Raw genomic sequence first — 18,707 nt, 5'->3', positions numbered from 1 at the left:
GATGATCCCTTTCCTGAATGTCAGACATTCTGGAAACTGAGAAACTGAATCCTTTTGTCACCCTCACTTAATCCCTCTGTTTTCAAAATTAGTTTCCTTTTCTGCCAGCTTTGACGGTCTCTTCAGGGCTCATCTTGGGATGCTGGTGAGAAGCCACTACAATCTGAACTCAGTCGATAGAAAAATGGAGGCAAGCTTACCAACCTGGTCAATTATCCAGATGAAAAAGTTAAAGGCCATAACAAAAGCCCTAGGTGTGCAGCCTCACATCTGGAGACCTCATTTTCCCCATTTTAAGTTCAGAGGGTTAGGCCGAATTGCTCAAGGGCTCTTCTGAACTTGAAATTCCAAGTCTTGCTATAATTATGTGATCATGTTATTCTTACCTCAAAAAGCTTCAGAGGCAAAGTGGACTGAATGATACATATATGATTGTGGGAAAACAAACTCCAATGTCATGTATAACTATAATGAACTAATAAAAACATTTTTAAAAAGGCAGGAAAAAAGGAATGAAAACCTAACAGGTTGTCATATAAGACTGTCCTCTCGGGTCTCCAAATAGCACTCCTTCCACATATTTCAGGGTCCAATTGGAAGACAATGAAAATGAATCTTTCCATTTATGACCAACCACAATTTACTGTTTGTACATCTAACAGGAACATTTAAACCTTTTTGTTTGTAGGTTGACATAACTATTTGCCCTCATCTAGTCTGTTATTCAGTTTACTCTTTGTGTGGCTTTTAACATTGGGGCTGCTATAACAAAATACCAGTGATTGGGTAGTTTATAAATAACAGCAATTTATTTTTTATAATTCTGGAGGCTGGAAATAGGAAGGTCAATGTGCCAGCATTTTTAGATCCTGGTGAGAGCCCTCCTCTGGTCTGTAGACTGCTGCTTTCTCACTATCTCACATGGTGGTAGGGTAAACTAATTTTCTGGGGTCTCTTTCATAAGAGCATTAATCTTAATTATGAAGACTCTGTCCTCATGATGTAATCACTTTCCTAAGCCCTCAATTTCTAATACCATCATTTGGCAGTTAAAATTTCAATATGACTTTTTGGGGACACATACATTCAGGCCATAATAATATGTAACGGTCCTACATTATAGTTTCCCCATTTGTGAGAAATAACCTATCTTTCATAATGTTATTTTGAAGTTGTAGTGAATTAAAATAAATAAAGCACCTATTATAATATGTGGTGCTTATAGATAATAACTTAGCATCATTTGCAATGGATTAACAGTTTTTATGTTTGGTTGGAACTAGTTAGTATGGGAACTTTACTGTGTAACTCTCAATCCTAAACAATCCATAAATTTGCATTGCTGTAGTCTTTTTCTTTTTTGCCTTTTATTCTTCCACAAATAAATTCCAAAAAGGTAGTGTAAAGGTTAAATTTAAGTTTTGCTCTCCTGTTAAGTTTAGGTTCTGTTTTCCTGGAACCCGAAACTTATGTTAAAAACAGTTACTTATGTCAAAATGTACCCTGACCCAACACCCCCTGACAAAACGCATGATTATTCTGTAATGGTTATTTTGTAACAATCCCACCCTCGCACCCTAACTGCCATATGAACTTCCCTGTTTAAACACTGCATAAAAACTCTGCTTAAGCTGTGCTCAGAGCTCCAGCTTCTCTCAGGAGAACTCTGAACCCCAGCATGCTGGTCCAGTAAACCCCTTTGCTTTTGCATGAGACAGTCTCTTGGTGGTCCTTTCCTCCGACGTTTGCCCGACCCTAACATTTGGGGGCTCGTCCGGGATTCGGCAGCGGCGGACGAAAGACCCCAACGGACATTTCTCGGGGGAAGTAAGGCGCCTCCTTTTTGTTTTGATTTTGTTTTCTTCCTTGCGATTGCTCAGGACTTTTAATTTTAGGGCTTGGCAAGGTGGCTGTTGGCGGAAAGCGTAAGTTCTCCCCAACGGTGGTGGACAGACGTGTCCAGAAGCCACAGGCCACGTCCCCAGGGGACGCCTTGGTGGACTCGGGAAATCGAGGGACGGAAGTGCCCCAGATGCGAGGGACAGAAGAGCCCTCAGCTCAGGTGTATTTTGCCACTGATTCAGACTCAGTGACTCTGTTGCCAGCCCGTCAGGTTCTGCCGGCTACTCAGTTTTGGTTTCTATTTCAAACTTGTGGTGGACTTCTATTGTTTGTCTTTGTTGTCTGTGTCATTACTTTCACTGTTTGCATATCCCTCATTATGGGACAAGGTACCTCAACTCCCCTGTCTTTGACCCTTGATCATTGGACTAAAGTCCACTCAAGGGCCCAGAATCTCTCTTTTTCAGTGAAACGCTGGACCTGGCAGACTCTCTGTACATCAGAATGGCCCACTCTCGGAGTCGGATGGCCCCCAGAAGGATCCTTCCACCTCCCTCTAATCCGAAAAGTCAGAAATATTGTTTTCCAGCCGGGGCCACATGGTCATCCAGATCAACAGCCATATATTCTCACTTGGCAGAACCTCTGTGAATCTCCCCCTTCATGGGTGAAACCTTTTCTTGTACCTGCCTCCACCTCTACCCCCACCATTCTGTCCCTCAAACCCTCCGCTCCTTCTCCTCTTCCTCCCCCTCTTCCCTCCATCCTCCCTGAATCTCAGGATCTAACCTTACTAGATTCCCCTCCTCCACCCCCATATCCCTTGCCCCTCAGCTCCCAACGTCCTATAGACAATTCCCCTGAAGCACATCTGATCCCTTTGGTAGAGGAAACTGCTCCAGATGACTCCCTTGCGGTAAGCCCAACTCCTCCTCCATCAGAGGAAATTGGGCCAGCAGGGGGAACCCGCCGACGGCGAATAATTAAGAATCCTGATGCTCCAGTAATGCTCCCCCTCCGCCCCTACGGGCCAATGATTGATGATGGACAAGGGGGAGAAATACAAGTTTACCAATATTGGCCCTTCTCCTCTTCTGATCTATATAACTGGAAAAATAATAATCCCCCTTTTTCTAAAGATCCCACCTGACTCACAGGTTTAATAGAGTCACTGATGTTTTCACACCAGCCTACTTGGGATGATTGCCAACAGCTTCTAGGGACCCTCTTCACAACTGAGGAACGAGAGAGGATCCTCCTGGAAGCCAGGAAAAATATTCTTGGACCAGATGGACGACCAACCCAACTTCCCAATCTAATTGAAGCTGCCTTTCCCCTGAACAGACCCAACTGGGATCCCAACACCCTCGAAGGTAGGGAGCATCTGTCCACTTATCGCCGGATTCTAATAGCGGGTCTCCGAGCGGCCGCCAGACGGCCAACTAATCTGGCCAAGGTAAGAGAGATTATCCAAGGGCCTAATGAGTCACCCTCAATGTTTCTAGAGAAAATTATGGAAGCATATAGGAGATATACTCCTTTTGATCCTCAGGCAGAGGACCAAAAGGCATCTGTTGCAATGGCCTTCATCGGGCAAGCTGCCCTAGATATTAAAAAAAAGCTACAACGTTTAGATGGACTACAAGATATGACTTTAAGAGATTTAGTCAGAGAGGCTGAGAAAGTGTATTATAAAAGGGAGACAGAGGAAGAAGGGAGAAAGAAAGGGAAAAGAAGGAAGATGAAAGGAATAAAAGACAGACTAAGATGTTGGCAAAGGTCCTGGTCACAGCAGCAGACAGACTAGAAGTTAAAAAGCAAGGAGACAGAAAAGGGTACCTGGGCCCACGCCAAAAATCGCCCTTGGCTTCAGACCAATGTGCTTACTGTAAGGAAAAGGGACACTAGGCCAGAGAATGCCCTAAAAGGAAACAGTCACGCCAGCCAGCCATCCTAACCCTGGAAGATGATTAGGGGAGTCAGGGCTCGGACCCCCTCCTCGAGCTCAGGGTAACTTTTGAAGTGGAGGGGACCCCAGTAAACTTCGAACTGGACACAGGAGCAATATACTCAGCCCTTAAAACTCCATTGGGCCCCTTATCAAACAAGAGGTCACTAGTTCAAGGGGCTAATGGCAGTAAATATCGGGCTTAGACAACTAAGAGGACTATGGACTTGGGGAAGGGTAAAATTCATCACTCTTTCTTGGTAATCCCAGAATGTCCGACCCCATTGATAGGCAGAGATCTGCTCACCAAACTCCGGGCCAAAGTAACCTTTAACTCTGATGGTCCCCAAGTGGAGTTTCTGAACCCTTCAGTAAAGACTCCCATAGTCACAGCTTTAACTATGTCAGTAGATGATGAACATCAACTCTTCATGCCCTCTAAGACTGATCAAACGGGCAAGCTACCCCCAAAATGGATAATAAATTACCCCGATGCCTGGGCAGAAACTGCTGGACTAGGTTTAGCAGTCAAACAGCCTCCGATAGTAGTGAAATTAAAAACCTCTGCCTCCCCAATCAATATTAAACAATATCCTCTAAACAAAAAAGCTAAAAATGGAATAAGGCCTCATATTCAAAAATACTTGGCTCTAGGGGTCCTAAGGCCCTGCCAATTGGCCTAGAACACTCCCCTACTGCCAGTAAAGAAACCTAGAGGAGACTATCATCCTGTGCAGGACTTAAGGGAAGTCAACAACAGAGTACAGGACATTCACCCCACAGTACCTAATCCATATAATCTGCTTAGTACTCTAAATCCTGAACAAAAATGGTATACTGTCCTGGACTTAAAAGATGCCTTCTTTTGTTTGCCTTTACATAAAGATAGCCAGCTACTGTTTGCTTTTGAGTGGGTGGACCCAGAAACAGGAACATCTGGCCAACTAACCTGGACTAGACTCCCACAGGGGTTCAAAAACTCCCCCACTCTCTTTGATGAAGCCCTCCACAGGGACCTCAATAACTTCAGGACTACACACCCAGGAGTCACCCTGCTTCAATATATGGATGACCTGCTGCTGGCAGCTGACACCAAGGAAAACTGTGAGTCTGAAACACGAGCACTATTATCCGAGCTTGCTCGGCTTGGATATAGAGCTTCTGCCAAAAAGGCTAAAATCTGCCAGCAAGAAGTTATTTTCCTGGGCTATTCCCTTAGAGATGGCAAAAGATGGCTCACAGGGCCCAGAAAACAGACTGTTGTGCAGATACCGCCCCCATCTAATAGGAGGCAACTTAGAGAGTCTCTCAGGACTGCTGGCTTTTGTAGATTATGGATTCCTGGGTTTGCATCCCTAGCTGCTCCTTTGTACCCACTGTTGAAGGCAAACACCCAATTCCAATGGACCCCCAAACATCAGCAAGCTTTTAATGATATTAAAAAGGCACTGCTATCTGCTCCAGCTCTAGCACTTCCGGATGCAGAAAAGCCCTTTACTCTTTACATTGAAAAAAAAAAATAGCCCGAGGAGTGCTCACTCAGACTTTAGGGCCCTGGAAGAGACCTATAGCCTACCTGTCCAAAAGGCTAGATCCAGTGGCTAGCGGGTGGCCCCATTGCCTAAAAGCTATAGCAGCAGCGGCCCTTCTAATAAAAGATGCTGATAAATTAACGCTGGGACAGAAGCTAACCATTATAGCCCCTCATGCCCTGGAGAACATCATTCGTCAGCCTCCAGACAGATGGCTATCAAACTCTAGAATAACTCACTATCAGAGCCTGTTGCTTGACAAAGACAGAATAACACTGGGACCCCCAGCCCCACTTAACCCAGCCACACTCCTACCTGAAGAATCATCAGAGCCTGTCATCCATGACTGTCAACATATACTGGCAGAAGAGACCAGTATACGACAGGATCTAAAGGATCAGCCACTGCCCCATCCTGAAGTCGTGTGGTTTACGGACGGCAGCAGCTTCCTCCAGGACGGTAAGCGGCGAGCTGGGGCAGCAGTAGTTAGCAGGACAAAAGTCATCTGGTCCTCTAGTCTCCCGGAAGGGACATCTGCACAAAAGGCAGAGCTGATCGCTCTTACGAAGGCATTAGAACTAGCAACAGGCAAAAAGGCCACCATATATACTGATAGCCGATATGCGTTTGCTACCGCCCATATACATGGGGCTATTTATCAGCAAAGGGGGCTATTAACCTCAGCCGAAAAAGAAATAAAAAACAAAGATGAGATTCTCCGCCTTCTCTCAGCAGTGCAAAACCCCAAATAACTAGCTATAGTGCACTGCCCAGGGCACCAAAAGGGAAATGATCCCGTGGCGGTCTGAAACAGAAGGGCAGATGAGGAAGCTAAGTTGGCAGCTCTGACCGGAGTAACCGAGTTAACACTTTCCTCACCGGGGGAACAACAGTCAGGAGATTTAACTGCGTCGGAGTACCCAGGCAATTTAACACCTGAGGACACTGAAACTGAACTCCTTGACTCCACCGGGCCTAGCCTGCAATTTCAAAAAGCCCTACACTATGTTAAAGATGTGCATCAACTCACTCACCTTGGTTCAAAAAAACTACAGGCATTCCTGAAGGACCAAGAGCAGAAATTTCCGCTGACCAGCACACAACGAAAAGAAATAGCCAAACAGGTAATAAAAGCCTGCCGGGTCTGTCAATTGGTTAATGCTTACCCTTCCAAGCTTCCTACAGGGAAGCGCCTACGAGGGACCAGACCAGGACAATTCTGGGAAATAGACTTTACTGAAATTAAACCAGCAAGGTATGGACTTAAGTATCTTCTAGTTTTTTGTAGATACTTTTTCAGGGTGGGTTGAAGCCTTCCCCACGAAAAAAGAAACAGCTCAAGTGGTAATCAAAAAGATCCTGGAGGACATCTTCCCGAGATTTGGCCTGCCTAAGGTAATAGGGTCCGATAATGGACCGGCGTTCGTGGCCCAGGTAAGTCAGGGATTGGCCAGGACCCTGGGGATTAATTGGAAGTTACATTGTGCTTATAGACCCCAGAGCTCAGGACAGGTAGAAAGGATGAATAGGACTATTAAAGAGACCTTAACAAAATTGAGCTTAGAGACCGGCATAAAAGATTGGACTATGCTCCTACCTTATACACTGTTTCATGCAAGAAATACTCCCTCAGTCTCTTTATGTAATCTTACCCCCTATGAAGTTCTCTATGGTACCCCTCCTCCAATAAGAGACCTAACCCCAACTTTGAGACTTAATGATTCCTTCCATACTCCCTTGCTTGACAGACTTAAAGCTCTTGAAAAAACCCAGCAGTACCTGTGGAAACAGCTGGCTGCTTCCTGCCAACCTGGAGACGAAGGGACCCCACACCAATACCAAGTGGGAGACTTCGTCTATATAAGACGACATCAGGTGTCATCCCTGGAGCCTCGCTGGAAAGGAACCTGGTGGGCATGTGACTCAGGGTTAACTCCTTGCATTTCAGCCCAGATATTTAACAACTCTGTAAATTATTGTGTAATGGTACAAATATTTCCCAGAGTGCTCTATCATGACGCAAATACATTTGAAGATCAAATAAGGGGATATACCACCCGATTCCGCCGGGAACCTGTGTCCCTCACTTTAGCCATATTATTAGAAATAGGAGTTGCTATAGGAGTGGGTACAGGAACCGCTGCCCTGGTCCATGGGTCTCAACAAATGGCCCAATTACAAGCAGCAATAGATCAGGACTTAAAAACATTAGAAACCTCCATCACAGCCTTACAAGAGTCCCTAACCTCTCTCTCTAAAGTTGTTTTACAAAATAGACGAGGGTTAGACCTCCTCTTCATGAGGGAAGGGGGACTCTGTGCTGCCTTAAGGGAGAAATGTTGCTTCTATGCTGACCATAGTGGGGTAGTCAAAGAATCAATGACTAAATTAAGAAAACACCTTGAGGAGCGACAAAGAGAGAGAGAAACTCAAAAAGGATGGTTTGAGTCTTGGTTCACACAATCCCCCTGGCTAACTACACTCTTATCAGCCCTAGCTGGTCCTTTAATAATCCTCATGTTATTGTTAACTGTGGGGCCCTGTTTACTCAACCGTGTGGTCTCCTTTCTCCAAGCTCAAATTGGACAAGTTAAACTTATGGTAATAAGACAACAGTATGTCCCTTTAGCAGACACAGAGTGTGATACCCCTCAATAATCTGTCACTTCTAAGATTAGAAGTACTCAGAAAAAGAAGTGGGGAATGTAAAGGTTAAATTTAAGTTTTGCTCTCCTGTTAAGTTTAAGTTCTGTTTTCCTGGAACCCGAAACTTATGTTAAAAACAGTTACTTATGTCAAAATGTACCCTGACCCAACACCCCCTGACAAAACGCATGATTATTCTGTAATGGTTATTTTGTAACAATCCCACCCTCGCACCCTAACTGCCATATGAACTTCCCTGTTTAAACACTGCATAAAAACTCTGCTTAAGCTGTGCTCAGAGCTCCAGCTTCTCTCAGGAGAACTCTGAACCCCAGCATGCTGGTCCAGTAAACCCCTTTGCTTTTGCATGAGACAGTCTCTTGGTGGTCCTTTCCTCCGACGTTTGCCCGACCCTAACAGTAGAGCTTTAGGGTACTGTATCTTGAAGTGTTTTCTTTAGAACATGAGTCTTTGCAGATATTTTGGGAAAAAATGATTCCATATTAATAGACCCTTTCTTAGAGATTGATAATGTATATTAATATAGTAAGGACTCAGAGAAACCTTATTGTTAGGAAATTTCTTCAACCTTAATTCAACTTTTCTCCCACATATTTAATCCTGGAAACTCTCTAATGATGGAACTAACATCTAGGATAGTCATGCATTTCCAAAGTAGACATTTCTAGTCTTTCTCTGTTCAGGAATATGATAGGATTATATTTCTCTGTTCCTTAAAGTTGGACATGTGACATATTTGGGCAAATGTCAGTGGAGGTGACATATATCACTGGAATTTAAGGATGGGCACAGACTGCCTCTCCTTTGCCTTGATAAATAACAATTTAACGCTGGAAACGGGTGGCTGCCTCTGTATATTATGGAGTAGAGAAGTCTATTCACCTATAATGAATGTGCAATATGAATGAGAAAGAAACATTTATCATTTAAACTCGCTGGTATTCAGAGATTGTTGGTTACAACAGCATAACTTGGCTTCTCTTGCTGAGTATAATTATCTTTAAGTAACTGACATCTTGCAGATGTAGAGAATGTTTATAATGATCCAAGATTTTAAAACAGGTAAGATCAGTTGTTTTTTGTTTGTTTGTTTTGGGGGAGTTTTTTTTTTTTTTCTGTACTGAGGATGGAACACAGGGGCACTTAATCACTGAGCCACATCCCTGGCCCTATTTTTTATTTTATTTAGAGACAGGATCTCACTGAGTTGCTTAGCACCTTGCTGTTGCTGAGGCTGGCTTTGAACTCTCCATTCTCCTGTCTCAGACTCCTGAGCCCATTGGGATTACAGGCGTGTGCCACTACGCCAAGCTCAAGATCAGTGATTTGACTTTAATGACTGGAATTAATTTCCACATGCTCAATATGATTATCTGAAGTTCTACTGTTAACATAAACCAAAAATTCAAATTAAGAAGACCATGGATTTAGTAAACACCTTTCACCTGTATACCATTTGTCAAGGAACTATGGCTACAGTGCACCTAGTCATGGTGTCTGAGGCAGGTTGGCACAGTTGGAAGTACTGTCTATGGCATCGGATTTGGGACATTAAATCTCAGTTTTGGCATTTAACATCCATGTGAACTTAGGGCTTATTTAATGCCTCAATCTCAGTTTCTTTACTTCTAAAATTAAGATAAAAGCATGGACTTCATTAGGGTAGTTGTAAGAATTAAATGATGAGTACTGATCAGAGTCTAGCACAAAGGAAACTTTCAATAGTTTGATCATCAATGAAAATTATAATGGTGATGATTTCATCAAACAGTTCCTTGTGTCTTCAGTGTTAGAATGATACAGTATCCATATTGGTACTCTAATTTCTAATAAGAGACCTTGAGAAAGTATTTTACCTGTGATTTGATTTTTCTAATTTGTTAGATTGAAAAAAATCACAGGATCAGTTATCATTGCTAAATTATAAAGCATATCACATATAATTATTTTATAATGACTGAGATCTCTATATGTAAATGCATTAGCAAACATTAATTTATTTTTCTTTTTATTAGTTTTTTATTTATATATGACAGCAGAATGCACTACAATTCTTATTACACATACAGAGTACAATTTTTCATATCTCTTGTTGTATACAAAGTATATTCATACCAATTTGTGTCTTTATACATATATATTATCTTATTGGATAATAATGTCCATCACATTCCACCATCATTTCTAACCCCATATCCCTCTCTTCCCCTCCCACCCCTCTGCTCTATCTAGAATTCGTCTATTCCTCCCATGCTCCCCTTCCCTACCCAACTATGAATCATCCTCCTTATATCAGAGAAAACATTCAGCATTTAGTTTTTTGGATTTGGCTAACTTCACTTAGCATTATCTTCTCTAACTACATCCATTTACCTGCAAATGCCATGATTTTATTCCACTTTATTGCTGAGTAGTATTCCATTGTGTATATATGCCACATTTTTTTTTATCCATTTATTGAAGGGCATCTAGGTTGGTTCCACAGTTTAACTGTGAATTGTGCTGCTATAAACATTGATGTGGCTGTGTCCATTCATTCTTCATGTGTCTACTCTTCATGGCACAACTATTTACCTAGCTGTTCCTGGGCGTCATTCATGACTCTTCACTCTGTCTCCATTGTATAAAACCTTCTCTATACAAACATCCATTAAATCACCAAATCCCATCAGTTCTACCTTCTGAATTTCTATGTGATCCATAATCACTCTATCCCTTCTTGCATGACCTCAACAGTCATTCTTGATTGGCCTGTCATCAATCAATTTTCCATACTGCTGCCCAGAATGATCTAAAACATAATTATTACCAACCTGTAAACCCTCCTATAGTTTCCCATTTCCCTCAAGAAAAACATCCAAATTTCTTTAATGTGGCCTACAAGATGTTTCATGATGTGGCCTTTCTCTACTTGTTCAGGTTCAATTGTGTTAGATACCTTCAAACTCTAAAAGTTCTAGTGATATTGAACACCTTACAGATACTGAAATTCCTTATCGTTTTTCTTTTTTTTTTCTTCACCTTTGAAATCTGGTTAACAACTTCTACTCTATAGATATCTGTGGAATGGATATTGAAATACTATTTGCATAATTTTTATGGATCTTTCTTACCATTCATTTTAGTGATTTTAAAAAATGTCCTATCATAAGAATCAAAATGAGCAAGTAACATACAACACAATAGCAAACCAAACCAGAAAAAAAAAACAATAATAAAATGATCTGATTTTTAAAAAATAGGCAAAGAACGTTTTTTTTTTTCAAAAGACTTACAATAGCCAACAGGCATATGAAGAGGTGATCAACATCACTGATCATAAGGGAAATGCAGGAGGGGGGATAGTAGAGGATAGGAAAGGCAGCAGAATACAACAGACACTAGTATGGCAATATGTAAATCAATGGATGTGTAACTGATGTGATTCTGCAATTTGTATACGGGGTAAAAATGGGAGTTCATAACCCACTTGAATCAAAGTGTGAAATATGATATATCAAGAACTATGTAATGTTTTGAACAACCAACAATAAAAAATTAAAAAAAAATAAGGGAAATGCAAAGCAAAAGCACAATGAACATCACTTCCCATGTTAGGATAGCAGTTATCAAAAACACACGAGAGAACAATATTGACAAAGATATGGAGAAAAGGAAACCTTTGCACACTGTTGGTGGGAATATAAATTGGTATAGTCATCACACAAAATGAAACAGATTCCTACAAAACTTAAAAATAGAACTCCCATGTGGTCTTGACGTTCCACTTTTGGCTATGTATCTAAAGGAAATGAAGATATCCTCACTCCCATGTTCCTTCCAGCATTATTCATTATATTCAAGATACAGAATCCACTTCTACGTTTCTTGATGAAAGAATGGATAACAAATGTGTAATGTTAAAATATATCTTGAAAAAACTTGTTACTTAAAGCTTTATTTTGTATGAACAGAGCATCTATTTTCCTTTTATGCTTTTATTGTTGTCATTTTGCACTTCTAGAAATAAAAACTCAAGCCAGATGTGCTAATGCATGCCTGTAATCCCAGTTATTCCGGAGGTTGAGGCAAGAGGGTTGCAAGTTTGAAGTCAGACTCAAACACACACACACACACACACACACAAAACATGGGGGGCAGATGGAGAATGCCACGGAGTTCAATCCCCAGGATCACACACCTAATAAATAATCAAAATATGTGCAATAATTTGAAAATTTCAAAAAAAATCAGTGAGTTCTGATGCAAGATCCCTCAAATATCCTGTTCTTCCTGGAATAATGATTCCATATCTTTTAATAGGTGACTTATTCAAAGAGAATACATATATGATAAAAGTATATTTTTAATGAGTTATTCTGAATGCTACTTAAATGTCTTGTGAGTTTTTAGAAAAGCAATGCCCATTTTTATAAGATCCATAACAATGTTTTATGTGTTCCACCTTAGTGGACATGTTTCATTTTCTGTTTAATTCAGAAATTAGTGTCATGTAAATTACCAGCCTTTTAGTTTTATCATCAAATAAGTATGCCAACCCAAGGAAATGAAGGCAAATAGCCTAGTAAATGTTCTACGGGTTGGGAGATAGATTTGAGTATTGAACAGAATTCTGAACAAACAAGACACAAAACCTAAATGTTACATGAAGGAGGAAATGAGCTCATCAGCACAATCTGTACCTCCTGGGGAAGGAGAGGGCAACCACAGCCAATCATGAAGGGCAAAGAGGTTCTTCAAAGACCAGGACCTGGGGATGTGGATCTGGGTATTATGTACTAGTACAATGCTGGCATTGTGCTGGTGGTTTATCTTGGAGAAACATTGTTCCCAAAATGGATGGCAGGAACACAACCTCACAAGATAATGCTAGTATTTGCAAAAAGACAATGATCACAGATTTGTTTTTAAGCCTTTGTCTTAAAGGAAAATAAATAATTTTACATTGTTATAGATCAAAAAAGCTGACTATATTTATCTACTTTCCAGACTGATTTATATTCTCTATATATTCCACTGTTAAAATGTTTTTTATCTTCTCTGATGTTAAAATATTTTGTTAGTATTTTGAGGAAATTATGTTTAAGATATTAAATGATGTAGTGATATAGAACAAGCATGAAACCATAGTTTTGCCACTAATTTGATAAATCATTCCTTCAACGAATATTTGTTGCATTCCTACTCTGTAGAGATAACTGTTCTAGATGCTAGACACAGTATGGTAAGCAAAACACATAGACCCTAACCCTTCAGGAACTTAAGTCTAGGAGGAAAGTGGATATTAAGCAAACGATTTACAAATAGACATTTAGCATACCAGGTATGAATCTCAGTTTAGCAATTCAGTCATCCAAGAAACATATCTACATTTTCCAGAACTCAATAATTTTCTCATTCCAAATTTCCATTCCACTCCGCTGGCAGAAATAAACCTCATGCAAAGCAAGTTAATGTCAGTCCAACTCAGGCTTGGTTTCCTTCCATCTTACTCTGCGCCAAGGAATTTCTAGTATCAGAGATGCTGCTTCTTCAGTGTTTGGCTTCTTCAGTTCTAGTGGCTCGTGGTTGCTTCTGCACATCACTTGTTGCACAGGGAATAGTTTTCAAAGGTGACTGTGGTCCCTCCTAGGTTGCTACTTTCTGTACAATATTTTTTAGCAACATGTTTTTTAGACATGGGTTTCCTATGTTCTGTGGCTCCCCAGGCTCCCTCTTTTATGTATTCCCCCACCTTTCCCATCCCTGAGGAAACATTGTATTTCTTTTTATGTTTAAGACACTTGGGTCTATGTCCCAAATACCTTCCCTAAGTTCTATGCTTTTATAGAACAAAATGGATGTCTTTGATTTATTGTCATTTTACATGTCTCCTTAAACTCATAAGCACAGAACTGGTCATTTGAGAGGAGAAAGATAATGAGGAAAAAATAAGGATTGAAACATTTCTAGATATTGTCCCTCAACCATAATTTCTGAAATGGTGCTATGTGGGAAATCCATGGAGGCTTGAAAACATTTAATGAAAGGACCAAATATAGTCTGGCTAGTCTTATGGGATGGAGCTCAGAAACAATGTTCCTTACAAGTTGAGATATTAAGAGAGATCTGAGGGTGAGTAAAGAGTTAATATGCTGAAGGAGAGAGATGAGTTGGGAGCTGGCTGTACAACAGAACAATACATATGTGTTGAGGCCGAATGGCAGGTGAATGCTGAGAAATATCAAGTTTACAAGCATTATCCTCTTTGGATAAAACCTTAATTGCAGAAAAATATTCATGCCTAAATTTTTGGGTACATTTCAGCAAATTATATGGACATTAACCATTTACTATACAGTAGTAGAAAGTATGTAAAAATTGTTCAAAGCTTTGTGCTTGTGTTCAAGCTTGACCAGTTACCAGTAGAATGGTCTTTGGCATGTTATAGTACCTCTCCAAGCCTTAATTATAAAATTTGGAAAACAGATGCTATGATGATATTATAATTACTTGCCAGTCTTGTCCCATAGAATTATCTGAGGATACATGGGATAATGAATGTGAAAGTATTCTGCAAACTGTAAAAAATGTGAATATGCATTATTACTACTATATTGATAACTCAATCTAGTCACAGTAAGATTCAACATTTTCTTGTAGAGAGACTCTTGTGACAAAATAATAAATATTAAGCATTCTAATTTATCATTTATAATTGTATATTATTCCATAGAGATGAGCCAAATCAATGCACTAAATATGATACAATTATTTAAGTAATGAGTATAATCTTCCTTTCCTATCTCAGCTGGAAGAGTAGCTAACAATATACTCTCAGAAAACAATAATGTAAGTTGTGTATGAAAGATGCCTGATAGGAAGTGACCAAATGAAGTAATGAACACCTGGCACAGTCGCCACTTCTAACCAGCACACTGATGTGGTGTGTGTGTGTGTGTGTGTTTAAGGATAACATGAGATGGCTAATGGCTAAGCAGAATTTTCATTCAATTCTTAAAAACATATGGTAGGGGCTGGGAGTGTGGACCAGAAGTAGAGCACTCGCCTAGCATGCATGAGGCACCGGGTTCAATCCTCAGCAGCACATAAAAATAAAATAAAGATCTTGTGTCCACCTATAACTAAAAAATAAATATTTTAAAAAATATATATGGTAATTAGTTTACTACAAGGATTCAAAGCTAGCTAAGAAAGCAAGTGAATGACTCCTTCCGAAATTCCCAGGTAAAAGGTAAAATTAAAAAATTGATGCTAATCTACAAGTATGGGTGAATCATTTAAGACTGTCAGTGCAGGGATGGGAAGGGTGGAGTAGAGTAGGTTCAGTGCTTTAAGATCAGTTGTCCAGAATCTGAACAGAACAGCTTTCTCATTTAGGTTTGAGGAACCTAAAATATGTACATTTTTAAAAGATAAATAAATATATAATAAAAAGGAGCATATTTTTAAATCAAATTTTTATTTTCTTATACAAATTGTTATAGAAAGTTCAATCTTCTAGAAAGACAAAGATAATCTTATTCACTTATATCAGTAGAAAATTTGTAATCCTTATAACCTGACCTAAACTCTCAAATCTACCTGAAAATTCCCTTGCTTTTGTTTAAAAGATAGCTCCAAAGAAATGGAGACGGTGAAGCAATGGACACTTGAAAAAGGTAGTTCCCATTGTTGCACTAATTTAATTCTGTTTATATATATGTGTGTATATATTTTTCCCTAGAGAGCTTAGTACACATGCTCTCCTGTCCACTTACAAGAACAGGCCACAGGACACAGTTAACAAACCCAGGACTTGTTAAATCACATGGAGCCACCTCTTTGCGATCTATATTTGGAGGAATCATCCCCCTATTTCCACAACCTGTCTCTAGTGTGATCTATACATCAGAGACTTTCTATTTTCTTGCTGAGTCCACTAAAGTCTGAGCTTAAAGTCCAGAGCAGATTCAGAGGAAGATGTCCTAGTTTGTTCCACATTAACTTTTCTCACTGAATTGGGAGAGTGGTGCCTGCTGGCCAAACAATACAATTCTGATATTTGCTGTTATGTTTGTCAGACAGTCTAATAAAGTTCTATAGCTGCATCTCTCAGATCAACGAGGATAAAATTTAAGGTTACAAATTGGATATGAGAATACACTGCTCTCATTATACTAAAAACTATGTAATTATAAATCTTGGAAAACAAAGCTTAAAGAACAGATTAAAAATTGATGGAATTTTGTATTATAAAGATTTGGTTTAAGTAATTCTAATAATTTTGCTCTTATATCCTGTGAACTTGTTAACCTTGCTTATTCTAGTAGGTTTGTCACTGAATTTCTTAAATTTTCTGTGTACAAGATTTGCATCTTCTATGAATAAAGACAGTTTTATTTCCTAAAAAAATAATAATTTCCAAATTTGGCTTCTAAAGAAATAATTTTCTAATGCATTTGGTCATTTTATAAGTGTGGGTGTATATACAGTATATATATGAGTATACAGGATATATGAGTATAGCATATATATATGTAATATAATATGTAATATATATATTCATATGACTAAGTATAAATACCTTAAGATTTCAACAAAATTCTTAGAACTTTTACTTTCATAACAAAGTAATCATATATTTCTGAAAAGTTCATTACATTTAAATGGAAGTTATATATCAAGTGTTGTTTTCTATAATCAAAATCCTAGCTTACAGCCTATTTATACAAACTATTAAATACTGAACACTGTTCCTTTTTCTTTAAACAACAACAACAAAATATTATAAATGATGAATTATCCTGGTTAGTTTGACTTGGGTCCAAGCAAAGCGTTTATTGCATCTCCCTGAAAAGAAAAGAAAAAAAAAAGTCACACAATTGAAATGCAATAAAATGCAACTTAAAACGTAAAGTAATCTTTAAAATACCATTTAAAGTTTATAACTCAGTGATGCACATGTAAAAGGCATCCAATAAGAATGAAAATGGGAACAAACATGGTTAACTTTAAACAGTGACAGGTACTTCCTAGTATAAACTAGTTCTTTCCTATGAAAGATTCTTTTAATGAAATACGACAAATAATTTTATAAGGATTCAATAGAGAAAAATTTTAGTAGCTCTTAGTTAACCTTAATGCTTAAACCTGAGCTTTCTGTTTTGTAAAATACCCGTAAAACTTAATGATATCTTCAGTTCTTTCATGATCTGTCAATGCTTCATTTAGTGAGAAGCACCTCTCAATTTCCATGTGGTTCTGTATTTTTATTTAATGATACTTACATCTTTGTACTAAAAAATGACAAAATTATCATATATAAAAGGATGAAAACCAAAGGGTTTTTTTAAAAGAAAGACAATAGAATATGTAAGGAAAAGAAGCAGAAGACTAGTTTTCTCTATTGTCTGATAAATGTAATCTTGAGAAAATCAACATCTACTTCTAAAGATTGTTGTGAGAGCTGAATAGCTAATTTATGGGGAAAGGTTTTGTAAACCTTAAAAAGTTGTAAACACTTTAGATAATATTATATAAGTTTTGATAAACTATATATGCATGGCATACATTATACCATCTTGGTCACTTTCCCATCCTTCAAGCCCTAACGTACCAAATTAGTTGCCCAGTCCTGTTAATTCTAACCTTAATTTGTTTTTCAAACTTTCTACTTCAGTCTCTCACTTAGGAAAATGAAAATAGATCACTTCTCTAATTTGTTCAATGTTTATCCTCAGTGACTAAGGCAGTTTTTATTTGCATTTACCTGATTGCTAGAGAAGTTGAACACTTTTCATATATTTGTTGTCCATTTTTGTTTATTCTTTTGAAAAATATGAAAACTAGGCTGATGTTATCCCTAACCATAAACCCGGAGCAGGTAGGACAGGACTCATTCAGGAAGGGCCAGAATGTCAGACATTATGTCACTTAAAATATCCAGAACACAAAAATTCAAGTCCTGCTGTGCAAGGCCACGCTGGATGACCAGCAATCACAGAGGGATAAACATGGTCCAAAACTACTATTGATCTTTATGATTTTTACCCTAATAAACACTTCTACAGCATTCTTGGTGCATGTACTCTCTGGTAGTTTGCCTTTTATAAACACATAGCCACCTAAATCAACGAATGCCATTTTTGCTTTGGATATTTTTAAGTTAAAAAAAAAAAAAGAAACTTTACTGATAGCAATTAAATCTCCCTTTATCCCCTAACCAATCTTGTTTTCCCCTTATCCCTCACTTCCCACAGGCTGCCTACATAAATTGGTTGCATATCTTTCTTATAGATGAAATCATAAGCCCTTTAAACCTTTGAGACACTCTTGGTTGAAATTAATAAAAAATACAATAATGTTACTTGATAAGATATTTTGACAAGAAATGATTCTGACATTACTTACTTTGAGACTTCAAATTACTATTATGGCTAAAGTTATTCTCTAAAAACTAAGGAAGACAAGGTATATCAATCAAGCATGAGTTCAGCTGTGACATCATACCCTATTAATAGGTTTTTGTTGCTATTATTTAATATCACATACATATAACTCTGAACCTTTCAAATACAGTGCCCCAAATCATGAAAAAAACATTTGTATCAAGAAACTGTATTCATTTAATAATGTATGGGATACATTTATTAAAAGAAAATTTTGCTCACCAGTCTTTTTTTTTAAGTTGTAGATGGATACAATATCTTTATTTTTATTATTTATTTTTTTATGTG

General features: G+C 38.6%; 3 protein-coding genes across 5 annotated transcripts in view; 2 read left to right on the top strand and 1 right to left on the bottom strand.

Annotated features, from left to right (window-relative positions):
• Nucleotides 1-1,408: 1,408 nt before the first annotated feature.
• LOC107141678 lies at nt 1,409-6,008 on the top strand. The gene is given in 2 exon segments (XM_015484889.2): nt 1,409-3,554; nt 3,557-6,008. Coding segments are annotated over 2 exon segments (2,439 nt in total). The 5' UTR covers nt 1,409-2,032; the 3' UTR covers nt 4,474-6,008.
• On the top strand, nt 4,855-8,339 carry LOC125620519. Its single transcript, XM_048816299.1, is given in 4 exon segments — nt 4,855-5,081; nt 5,306-5,781; nt 6,205-6,602; nt 6,604-8,339. Coding segments are annotated over 4 exon segments (2,478 nt in total). The 3' UTR covers nt 7,981-8,339.
• A 2,574-nt stretch (nt 8,340-10,913) lies between these two features.
• Dnai4 (dynein axonemal intermediate chain 4) overlaps nt 10,914-18,707 on the bottom strand; it is a 111,200-nt gene continuing 103,406 nt past the window's right edge. For all 3 annotated transcript variants that reach the window (XR_007351957.1, XM_048815179.1, XM_048815178.1), the window contains one exon: nt 10,914-16,821. Coding sequence is in view for 2 of the 3 variants with exons in the window: in XM_048815179.1 (XP_048671136.1) it covers nt 16,780-16,821 (42 nt within the window). In the remaining variant the exon portion in view is untranslated. The remainder of the gene's footprint in view (nt 16,822-18,707) is intronic.

Source organism: Marmota marmota, unplaced genomic scaffold (assembly GCF_001458135.2).
Source record: "Marmota marmota marmota unplaced genomic scaffold, marMar, whole genome shotgun sequence".
Classification (NCBI taxonomy): Eukaryota; Metazoa; Chordata; class Mammalia; order Rodentia; family Sciuridae; genus Marmota; species Marmota marmota.
This window is presented reverse-complemented; position numbering and strand designations above follow the sequence as displayed.